The following is a 12,489-nucleotide window of genomic DNA, read 5'->3' as shown; positions in this document are numbered from 1 at the left end:
TCAAATATGGGCTTTTCTATGTATGTTTAAAATATAATTTAGGTATAGATATACTGTAATTCAAGTAGGGTTTTGCTTTACTACTTTGACATGATGATATTTTGCTTAAGGTTTTCATTTTCAAGTTTCTTTGGTTATTTTTTCTCTTTGCTTTTGCTTTTAGGTAGTTTATTATAGCCTTATTTTATTTCTCTTCAAGATAGATAGATAGATAGATACTTTCTTTTTTTAATTTATATAGGTTTTTATATAGTAATAATATAGTCACATAGCTACACTGATATTTATAGAACATCACAGATAACAGTATTTTGAAAAAGAAAAGTTAACTGTAATGTGTTCTAAGTTGAAATAAAATTAAATTAATGAACCAGATATTAAATATTGGAGAGTTCATCAATAGCAGAGTGGACAAAGATCACCACAGGTTGGAATTTGAAGTTGTTAGAGTTGGAATCAAATAGGCAATCCTTTTTCCCTTTCTATTTTGGCACCGGTTGGAATCAGGAAGGGGAAGCTCTAAGAAGGCTCTCAAAAAATTAGTAGGCATTTATGACACAACAGAAACCCGAGGACCTTCTGCAGGCAGTGGAAAATTCAGTAATTTCTCAAAGGGAGCCATCAGACTGGTTTTGGGTCATGATAGAAGCTTGAAGGAAGACATAACAGCTTGATCCCAAAGAGAAGCTGCAAATGAGTAGAACAATTGTACCAAGACTATTTGTAAACTCCCAAAATGTTAATCAATGTTTGCTGCATGACCTTTACAAAGGCAAAAAAGGAAAAAGGTTAGGTTGCACTCATCTGACACTAGCACTTTATGCAATGACCACAGGGTTGAAGGCCATGACTGGATCCAGTGAGACAATAGGGAATCCTTATGAACAGCCTTAAGGAATTTTGAAAGTGCTAAGAGAAAAGAAGAAAAGTAAGAGAACAATGAAGCAGGAGAGATAAATAAATTTGGTAAAGCAAAAGGACTATCAAGCCAAGGACGATATACTAATATTGTGCCTATGAAAAAGAAACTAAATGGGTTTGGTGAGAATAAGGTCTAGTAGTTGCATAGTAGCTGTGGGAGCAAGGCTCCCATCAATCAATTCTAGAACACCTAGAACTTTTGAACTGAACAAGCATATAACTCAGGCATGTGAAATACAGAAAATGTGCTGAAGACCCTTATTTCTGTTAATGGCAGAACCAAAGTTTGGCTCTGCTTCCAGATATAGCCCTAACAAACTAGATAGGCTCTGAGTTGTGGAAAAATAGGAAACACAGAAAGACTTGGCATGTAAAATAAGCAAGGATCCTCCAGTAAATTGTTCCTTGCTTTCCTTGTAAAGTACATAATGTCAAATCGTTCTTCTGGCCACACATCTGGCTGTAGTTTAATGTTCAATAAGCCAACTTGGCTGATTTCATCTCATTTATCAAAGATAAAAATAAATCCGCAAATGGGTAGCCCACATGTGAGGTTACTCAGAACAAACTAGCTGTCCAAAGCCTCTATTTTTCTCATTCCCCAATCTTGGCTTTCATGACTAAGTGTTTACAGATGCTGATATATTAGTTCTAATTGGAGTCATGATCTGGGCCCACCATCTCTTAGGCATATATTCTAATTTTGTATAGCCAAAATTAGATATATATAGAAGATAATTTTTTTCTATATCCAGAGAAGTTTAAAATACAATTTCCGTGACTTTTATTAAACCGGAAGGAATGGAGACCTTCAAAGCTTTGCCGTGAATATACCAAGCCTATTTTAAGCAGCTGAAAACCTTTTAAATAAGAACTTATATCTGAACAAGGCCAGCTGGGTTTCTTTATAATATGCTGCCCTTTCTCCTGTTCCCTGAGATAACGTGTAGACTGAACCAATGGAAAGTTACCATGACAACACACAGCATCATTTTAAGTATTACAGACTCACAGCAAGATAATCAGCACACTCAAGAACTGTATTTATGATTCTGCTTTGATAGGAAATGTAAAGCCCCAATGTTCACATGGATGCTTTGATTCTAGCCAAAATCAAATAACAGCATTTACACTCTTAATGCCAATCTAAACTCCCTTTATTAAACTGCTGTCTTTGCATCAGGAGTAACCTTTCCTCCAATTATTCTGACATTGTTTCTCCGATAATTTCTGGGCTTCCCTTTGTGGTTTGCACAAACCTTCCCAACCCTGGCACTTTCTACCTGTGTTAAATCCAAAGATAATTTGGTTGAGAATTCTGAGAACTGTAATCCCAGCATGTGTGGAAGATCCTGGATTGAGGAAGATGGCTTACCGTATATACTTGAGTATAAGCCGACTCGAGTATAAGCCGAGACCCCCAATTTCACCCCCAAAAACTGGAAAAAGTTATTGACTCGAGTATAAGCCGATCCGCCGTTCTGCAAGCCTCTGCCGCCAGCAGAGGCTCGATCCGCCATTTTGCAAGCCTGAATACACAGGAATACCCTGTGTGGCCGCGGCTCGTCGGCAGGTCTCCGTTCCTCCTGCCGACCTTTGGGGAGGTTTGGGCGCCTCCCCAAACCTCCCCAAACCTCGGCAGGTCTCCGTTCCTCCTGCCGACCTTTGGGGAGGTTTGGGCGCCTCCCCAAACCTCCCCAGGTCTCCGTTCCTCCTGCCGACCTTTGGGGAGGTTTGGGCGCCTCCCCAAACCTCCCCAAACCTCGGCAGGTCTCCGTTCCTCCTGCCGACCTTTGGGGAGGTTTGGGCGCCTCCCCAAACCTCGGCAGGTCTCCGTTCCTCCTGCCGACCTTTGGGGAGGTTTGGGCGCCTCCCCAAACCTCGGCAGGTCTCCGTTCCTCCTGCCGACCTTTGGGGAGGTTTGGGCGCCTCCCCAAACCTCGGCAGGTCTCCGTTCCTCCTGCCGACCTTTGGGGAGGTTTGGGCGCCTCCCCAAACCTCGGCAGGTCTCCGTTCCTCCTGCCGACCTTTGGGGAGGTTTGGGCGCCTCCCCAAACCTCCCCAAACCTCGGCAGGTCTCCGTTCCTCCTGCCGACCTTTGGGGAGGTTTGGGCGCCTCCCCAAACCTCCCCAAACCTCGGCAGGTCTCCGTTCCTCCGCGCAGACCTGCCGACCTTTGGGGAGGTTTGGGCGCCTCCCCAAACCTCGGCAGGTCTCCGTTCCTCCTGCCGACCTTTGGGGAGGTTTGGGCGCCTCCCCAAACCTCCCCAAACCTCGGCAGGTCTCCGTTCCTCCTGCCGACCTTTGGGGAGGTTTGGGCGCCTCCCCAAACCTCCCCAAACCTCTGCAGGTCTCCGTTCCTCCGCGCAGACCTGCCGACCTTTGGGGAGGTTTGGGCGCCTCCCCAAACCTCCCCAAACCTCGGCAGGTCTCCGTTCCTCCTGCCGACCTTTGGGGAGGTTTGGGCGCCTCCCCAAACCTCCCCAAACCTCGGCAGGTCTCCGTTCCTCCTGCCGACCTTTGGGGAGGTTTGGGCGCCTCCCCAAACCTCCCCAAACCTCGGCAGGTCTCCGTTCTTCCTGCCGACCTTTGGGGAGGTTTGGGCGCCTCCCCAAACCTCGGCAGGTCTCCGTTCCTCCGCGCAGACCTGCCGACCTTTGGGGAGGTTTGGGCGCCTCCCCAAACCTCCCCAAACCTCGGCAGGTCTCCGTTCCTGTTTGGGGAGGTTTGGGCGCCTCCCCAAACCTCCCCAAACCTCGGCAGGTCTCCGTTCCTCCGCGCAGACCTGCCGACGTTTGGGGAGGTTTGGGGAGGCGCCCAAACCTCCCCAAAGGTCGGCAGGAAGAACGGAGACCTGCCGAGGTTTGGGGAGGTTTGGGGAGGCGCCCAAACCTCCCCAAAGGTCGGCAGGTCTGCGCGGAGGAACGGAGACCTGCCGAGGTTTGGGGAGGTTTGGGGAGGCGCCCAAACCTCCCCAAACAGGAACGGAGACCTGCCGAGGTTTGGGGACGTTTGGGGAGGCGCCCAAACCTCCCCAAAGGTCGGCAGGTCTGCGCGGAGGAACGGAGACCTGCCGAGGTTTGGGGAGGTTTGGGGAGGCGCCCAAACCTCCCCAAACAGGAACGGAGACCTGCCGAGGTTTGGGGAGGTTTGGGGAGGCGCCCAAACCTCCCCAAAGGTCGGCAGGAAGAACGGAGACCTGCCGAGGTTTGGGGAGGTTTGGGGAGGCGCCCAAACCTCCCCAAACAGGAACGGAGACCTGCCGAGGTTTGGGGAGGTTTGGGGAGGCGCCCAAACCTCCCCAAACGTCGGCAGGTCTGCGCGGAGGAACGGAGACCTGCCGAGGTTTGGGGAGGCGCCCAAACCTCCCCAAAGGTCGGCAGGAGGAACGGAGACCTGCCGAGGTTTGGGGACGTTTGGGGAGGCGCCCAAACCTCCCCAAAGGTCGGCAGGAGGAACGGAGACCTGCCGAGGTTTGGGGAGGTTTGGGGAGGCGCCCAAACCTCCCCAAAGGTCGGCAGGAGGAACGGAGACCTGCCGAGGTTTGGGGAGGTTTGGGGAGGCGCCCAAACCTCCCCAAACGTCGGCAAGTCTCCGTTCCTCCGCGCCCTGCCTGCCTGCTTCTTTCCGCTGCGGAAAGAAGCAGGCAGGCAAGGCGCGGAGTTTGGGGAGGTGCGCGCGCACCTCCCCAAACCTCCCCAAACTTCGGCAGGTCTCGGACGGCGGTGGCTTGGGAGAGGTGCGGGCGATCCCGGAAGCACCAAAGCCTCGGCCGCGCACAAGTCCTCGGTAAGTTTTTTTGTTGACTGGAGTATAAGCCGAAGTGGAATTTTTCAGCCCAAAAAGTGGGCTGAAAAATTCGGCTTATACTCAAGTATATACGGTACATCCGCTTGACAAAAAACATCTTAGAGAGTTTTTTCCATAACTGCAATTAGACAATTTTAAACAGCTATATTAGGGTCTTATGGGATTGAACATTCTCTTTAAAGCTATCAGTATGACTCCCATTATGAAGCATGAAACATTTTTCCTGTCTTTCTTCTTTCCTTGCTAATCTTGATTAAAAATAATACAGCTTGTACAAATCTCATTTTTATCACCATTGTGATTACATGAATAAAATCGACTTTGCTTCTGTTGTTTGACTGCTGACTACACTTAAGGAGCATTGAGCACAAAATGGATAAAACAAGCCTCTATAATGATATCTTTTCATCATCAAGTATCACCCGCTACTAAATACCTTTTAAAAATCAGAAATGAAGACACTGTTGTTAGCTAGTCAGTTTCAAGGCCTTGGCATACTCAGGCTAGCCCATTTCCTTTGATCATTGCCACAACTCACTACTGTAGAGGCAGTCTTAATTATTTTGGTTGCTACTAATTATGACTGTTACATCCTTTACAAGTATCAGAAACAAGATGATTGGGCCACTTTAATGAGAAATCCAAGAAAAATAGAGCAGTTGAGAACAGTTCTAGGAAGAGAACACTGAATTAGGTAAACTGATGTGATCCAGCACAATAACAGGGTTGTTATTGTTGTTGTTGTTAAAAGCTTCACATTTGGATAATGATGTTATATTCTTATTAAAAATAAGTGCTTTTGAACTTGTCAAAAATGTTGCAGAATGATAGCAAGCTTTTTGTTAGATAATCTTCTTTTAAATATGTTTGTTTTTTAAGATGGAAACAACAGAAAAGTACATTAAAAATTAAAGGAAACTTCTGATTATTAATCACTGTATATATATATTTTTCATAATAGATATTTCAAACAATCAGATCCGTAAAAAAACCTCACTCTATTTTTTAGCTTTTCCTTTTCTTTGCAACTTCATTTCCAAACAGAAATGCTTGAAAATAAAATCAATCTTTGAATTTCTTCGTAAATTGACTTGATCTGCAGCTCCTTGATTAGAGATATGAAAAGAATAGCTTGTGCATTTTCCAAATATTTTGAAATAGTTTTAGTTTAAAATCTATAGCAAAATATATGTAAAAGTACATTTTCAAATTAAACATGTTTCAAGTGGATCTTTGGAAATTTATCCAAAAAACATATTTGAGAGCCAATACAATTTCAGTTGCATTATTCAGGCACTTTTGATGCACATTAAGAATAAAATTGCAATTTAATGTGGACACAGAACTGAATGAAAGTACATAAGCCAAACGCATACAAAAATAAAGTACACGTTTAGTCTGAAATGATCTAGTTTGTTATTTTAAGTTACTACTATTTCTAATGACTATTTCTGCAAAAAGCTTAGGATGGCATAAGTAGAAATGTCCACTTTATCCTCATAGCTATTAAAGTCATTTCATGCATATTTTAATACTGTAATCTCAACTGCTACTAATCTCTAGATACTCTAAAAATGGTTTCACCATTACTAACATTTTTTGCTTAATATTGTAGACCACCTACCTTGACCCCAAGAATAGAGTTCTGATGATAAAAGCAGCACAGAGATGCCATGAATGTCTGAAAAGCATTGCAGTCCTTAGGCATTTTTTTCTTTTGTCCCATTGACCAAAACCTCCCATGGAGAACAAAATGGATGGTCCTTCCCAGCTACGTCCAAGAGCTCTTACTAAGCTCTTGTACTGAGTTGTTGTCCACTGGGGCTCCTACATTCCCCACCTCATCCTTTCATTCCAGGCTGAAAACTGATCCTGTCGTCTGTGCCCGTTCTCAATTCCATCAACCATGGGATCAGTGACACCAGGGGACTTTATTCAGCCTGCCAATGAAACTTTAAACCCTTGGAGGACATTGCTTTCTCTCTCTCTCTCTCTCTCTCTCTCTCTCTCTCTCTCTCTCTCTCTCTCTCTCTCTCTCTCTCTCTCTCTCTCTCTCTCTCTCTCTCTCTCTCTCTCTCTCTCTCCTCCCTCCCTCCCTCCCTCCCTCCCTCTCTCTCTCTCTCTCTCTCTCTCTCTCTCTGTCTCCCTCTCCCTCTCTCCCTCTCTCCCTCTCTCTCTTTTCCCTATTTTGGAATCTCCCAGATTACGACATAAGCGGGCAACAAAAAACTCCACACCTTTTCCTTAGCAGCAAAATCTGTGATCCCAGGAAGATTTTCTAAGTCTAGCTATTCCTCAGCAGAAACACACCTAAATGTCCACGATGAGATCAGTAGTGCTGCTAGATACACAAGCAATAAGGGAAAGGGACAGTTGTCTAGAGGGTTGCATGGCTCCGTTACTCTTCACAATCAAACAGGTTGTTGTACCTTGCAAGCAGGTAACCAAAAGGGTGGGGTGGGGTGGGAGACAAGACTATTTGTCTTAAATTAGAAAGCTTTCCTGCTGCCATATCAGAGAGAAGGAAGTAACATCACAGAGGGCCCGTTTAGCGTCACTGTAATAAATGCAGCCTTCTGCTCTTTTAATTAAAAGATCAGCCACTGATATTCCATACTCAGCTAGGGCAGTCTTCTGGAAAGCAACACTTAAAGATGCTTGCCCTGAACAACTTGAGGTCTTGACTTCACTACCCAAAAGAGCTACAGGAGTTTTGCCCTGTATTTTGAGGTTTGCAGGCTTCAGACGTTGAAAGGAAAGCATGTCCCTTTGAAATCGAAGATTAAAATAAACTTTGTAATCAAATGTCAAGCAGGGCATGTCCACTGCAATTGCTTTGTAGAGAAAAGCTCTAAATAAAGCTATAGCAGGAGTGTGTTTTCAACCTTTAATAACAGGCTGTCCTTTAATAACAAGATGTCCTTCACGCTGACTGCAGTGTGTCAAAATCAGAGAACAGAATCCCATAGAAAAGGATTTGCAGAGCAAATGACTCCAGTAAAGCACAACCACCAACGTCAGAGCTGATTGTGTGCCTATAATTTCAAAGAAAACACCTTTCAAATCATACAATCAGATTTTAGTTTCAGCAAAATCCATCCCCTAACTCTAATGTCACATTGCCTAGTATCTTACCTTTAATTAAGGCCAGCTGTGAAGAAATCCTATTAGAAAAATCTAAGAAATCTAGTACTATAATCCAAATCTAAATATAATAAAGGTTTAGACCAGGGGTAGGCAACCTTGGGAATTCTGGGAGTTGAAGTCCACTAGTCATAAAAGAGCCAAGGTTGCCTATCCCTGGTTTAGACTTTAGAGCAAGACATTTGGATTCCAAAGCTACCTTTGTCATGAGAAAGAAGAAAGAAATTTAGATTTTTCTGCTTACAAGACCCTTCAAGCAGGAATGCTCTCTTGTATCAAGACCTTGCCAATAGAAAACTAGCACAAAAAGTTCCATCATAATAATTTTCACTGCTTAGGCACACATGTTCTTGAACTTCCTTTTTATTCAAGGCTGAAGCATGTATTTTTAATGTGAAAGTTCCATAACACAGCCAATGTTCAAAAAGAATTTTTTTTAAATTCACTATTATAAATAGCTACCAGAATTTTTGACCAAAAGATATTTATTATGAGATAATAACTTAAATAGCCTTAACAATGTAGTCATCCATTTATAGTCATGAGAACATCATCCATCCCATGGTTAATTTTAGACATCCCATGGTTAATTTTAGATAGGGTTAAAAGTCCCTTGTGAAATAAATGAATCATAACTTGTCCATGAAGCCAATTGACAGAAATGTTTATATGAATAGCTCCTTTCTTAATAGCCTTGTGCTGTGTAGTTTTTGCCAGACTATAAATATTTTTGCTCTCTCTGCTACTTGAATGGAGAAGTGTAGTTCTAATACAAGATCTGAAAATCTAACCATGATATAAAAAGTTATTTGGCTTAATTACTATTCTAGTTGGGTAAAAGTTTATAATAATCCAATTGTTGATTTGTTAGCTTGCCTTGGGTATTTTTTAAAGGAAAATATAACTGTAACAAAGCAACAGCCCAACATTTCTGGTTTCACAAGACAAATATTTGGAAAGGAACACTGAGATACAAACAACACCTTCTCTTGTGTGGTTCCACAAAGCCCTTAAATCTGTCTTTGGTGTCAGGTCTGGAGTTAATAGATTGAGAGGAGGCTGCCGTGCCTAGTTTTAAAATTGTTTGTAGTCTGGGCTGTCTTATTTTATTTTGTTTATATTTTTAATTGTTTTACTTATTATAGTTTGTGAGCCGCTGGACTGGTGTCTTATATTTAATCAAACTAATAACTTTGTTCCTTAATTGCAATGTCAAGTCAGAAGCAATTGCTTAATTTCGCTTATCCTTGTAGTAAACTAGGATAGTCTATATGGTCCCAGTGGTGTTGCCCATTTAGAAAGCCATAAGGATCTAGCTTATTTAACAGTGCCTGAGATAGGGCAATTTATGACCTCACTCACGGCTGTGCTTGTATTACTATTTCTCAATATGGGTGGTTTTGATTTGCTTAATGCTGGTTATAGTTAGCCTGTTTTAAATTCATAATTGCTTTGGTGAAGAAGGCAATTAATAAATTGGTTAGCTAACTAAGAATATAAACTCCTAGAATTCTCAACAATGAACGAACTGCCTGGAAAACACTGGAGCTGAACACTGGCGCTCTGGGGAATGCTAGGCAGGAAAAGGCTAATGAACTAAAGAAGCATCTCTTCACATGCAATTTATTTTCGGAGGCCCAAATGAAGGTAGGGAGATGGATGCATGGGAAAGGATCTTCTAAATGATGTTACCCTATTCATGAAATGCCCTTTCTGAAGACATCTGGCCTGGTGCCCTTCTATTTCCTTTACTGTGCTAGAGACTTCTTTCAGGTATTTCAACTTTTAAATCCTGCCTTGCAAAAAGAATTCTAATGTCCCTTGTTGTGACAGCTATTTTTTGGCATTTTACATTTCCCTCTTTTCTGTGCAGATTACTGCTGCTGGTTTTATGTATTGATTTTTTACACAATCCATCTAGAAATCATCACTGACTGGCTCAAAAATGTAATAAATATTAAATATCAATATTATATTTTCCCTCTAAATCTATTAACCAATTTTACATAGGGATTGGCCTTCTTAGCTGTTAAAATCCACAGGAGATACCTGTAAATAAACTATAAGCACAGGCTAAAAAGAGCATCATCAACAGCCTAAATGAAACCCTTACACAATTGCTATATATTCTATAAATGTGCAGGCAATTTGCAAGTCTCTAATTTCTAACCATGATTCCTCACTAGTTATTTATAATGTCATTATTGTGGCTGTATAAAGCTTGTCTTCAGTACCAATACTGTAGACTGGTACATGGATGATTATTACAGCCCATAAGATGCTCTCAATCATTAATAAGGAAATAGCCTAAGTGATCAAACCTTTGGGGAGTCCACAGAACCAGAGAGACTGGGGGGAGGGGGGGAGAAAGCAAAATTAGTGTGTGTGAGAGAAAAGGAGAAGCAGAAAAATGACCCACATTTTTTTGGCTCTGACCATCCCCCTGTTGCCATTTTGTCCCCAATCTATAAAACTCCACAGGAATGTGATTTTCAAACAGCAAAAGGTTTCCTGAACTAGCTTATAAAGATATAATTCAGCAGTTTCTTTGACAATTGCTTTGGTGTACATGGGTTTCCAAACCAATCATAGCAGGCTAAATGAATGAAAAATCCATTCTGTAATAGACTTGCACGTGGCAACTGCTTGCGACAATGCTACACAGAGCTTTTGAGTCCCCAGAACAGTTCTTTCTCTCCAGAGACTCTCACATCCTTCATAAGTACAGATGGAATTGCTACTACTAATATATTTTGTTGCCTTGGAAATCAGGATTTGCTATCATTTTTGGAAAATAGGTGGCTTTTTCAAATTAGACTGCCGATATGAATTAGTAGGCTTTGATAAAGCTCTGCTACTGGTGCTGTTTCTAATTAAGCAGTTTCCCTCTGCAAATCATTTCATATTCAGTTTCCTTTGTTACAGAATTTGAGTCCATTTCTAAATTCCACATGCTGAGAACTTGGACTCTGGCTCCCCCATATGGTTAAGAGCTATAGGTTGAAAATATATTCTTTGGGGAAAAAACATTTTTTCAAAATCAATTCAAATTTATTATAGCCCTAAGGCTAGATACAAACAAAATATTGAATAAAAGAAGCATGACATCCTTCTATGCATATACTCATAGGAGAAAAATAGATAAGTATAATGAAGTCTAAAAATCATGAAGAGCATAGTTACTAGCAAAATAAATCCAAATAAAAATACTATTATAAAGTTTCAATTCTAAGTAATGGTACAGCGTATCAGAAAAATGGTAGCCCAGAACTGGGAGACTGGAGAGGAAGGGGGGAAAGGTTGTAGTATAGTTGATTTATTGTGTTCCTTAAAAAAACAGACGTGTTTGATGAAAATAATAATAATAATAATAATAATAATAATAATAATAATAATAATAATAATAATAATAATAATAATAATAATAATAATAATAATAATAATAATAATAATAATGAATGGTTTCAAGACAAAGCTACATAACCATGTGCATGCACAGGTACACGTTCACATAAATGATGCCTCCATTTTACAAGCAGGGCATGCATTCCAATTGCCTTAAAGAGGTAACACATTTTCCTCAGGCTAGTATTTTATCCCATTTGCTCTATATGGCTCCCTATTTTGACATAAAAATGTCCTTTCATTTTTATTGAGGGAGGGAAATGCCAACTTTTACTGCTTCCCAGTGAGCCTTGGGCACCAAAGCTTAGCTTTTTTATAATACCAAGAAATTCCTCAATTGAAAAGTCCTCAGTCATTTTGGTGGGGAGAAACTACCCCAAAGCTATTTTACTTCCTCTAAATTTATTACATTCCCTCAGTGCCTGTAAAAAGAAACTATTTTCCTTGCTTCTTGCCTCTTCTGAAGTCCATTGTACAGATTTATTTATATATCAAATTTTTATACCAATGACTTTGTTTGTTTGTCCTAATCAAAAATAAGAGTTACTAAGATATCATCTTAGTAAATAATAAATCTATCCACTAAGATGTATGCCAGATCTCCATAGGTTAGCATGTAGCATTACTGCTCCCCAAATATGTGAGATTTTAATTGCACCAAATACGCATTTTCCCTTCAGATATAGACACTTGATAGCAATCATCTTTACAATTTTAATTTTTAAACTATTATACTGGACCATTTTAGCTCAATGAAATAGTGTCAATCATTTCACAATACAAATTCAATATAAAGTAATATAAATGAAATACCTTTTGGAAAAACTTTTAATTCTGTACCATCTGCAGTTCTGTAGGATTTCAACAAATGCAAAATATCTAGCTTTACATCAACACAAACCTATTCTAGGTTTAGAAACTATCTCTATACATATTTTTGGCAATATTTTAAATTCCAGGAGTTTTGAATAATAAGTTCCAAATACAGATGTGCAAGGTAACAGAATCAGATAAAGTCAGTATAGAGAAAACAACTCCATATCTGAAGACCTCTTTTGAAATACATCTTACAGTTTGCAAGCAGGTGGTTATCAATTCTTGTACTTTCTCTTCACGATTGCAAGAAATGCCAGTTTGATTTGTTACACTAGAGGGCAGCATACTACTACAAGGAACATGCTTTGAACATATTTTTAATTAAATTTAACA

The 12,489-nt window shown here is 41.1% G+C and overlaps 1 protein-coding gene across 3 annotated transcripts in view; it reads right to left on the bottom strand.

Moving 5' to 3' along the window:
- BCAR3 (BCAR3 adaptor protein, NSP family member) overlaps positions 1 to 12,489 on the bottom strand; it is a 97,125-nt gene that overhangs the window by 38,926 nt on the left and 45,710 nt on the right. Inside the window, exon 1 of one of the 3 annotated variants that reach the window (XM_081324157.1) lies at positions 6,356 to 6,576. The exons of the other annotated variants lie outside the window; for them this stretch is intronic. Within the exon in view, the coding sequence (XP_081180283.1) occupies positions 6,356 to 6,457 (102 nt within the window). The 5' untranslated portion in view covers positions 6,458 to 6,576. Of the gene's footprint in view, positions 1 to 6,355; positions 6,577 to 12,489 lie in introns of those variants that run through there. 3 annotated transcript variants of the gene reach the window in all.

Source organism: Vipera berus (genome assembly GCF_964194415.1).
Source record: "Vipera berus genome assembly, chromosome: 3".
Lineage (NCBI taxonomy): Eukaryota > Metazoa > Chordata > Lepidosauria > Squamata > Viperidae > Vipera > Vipera berus.
This window is presented reverse-complemented; position numbering and strand designations above follow the sequence as displayed.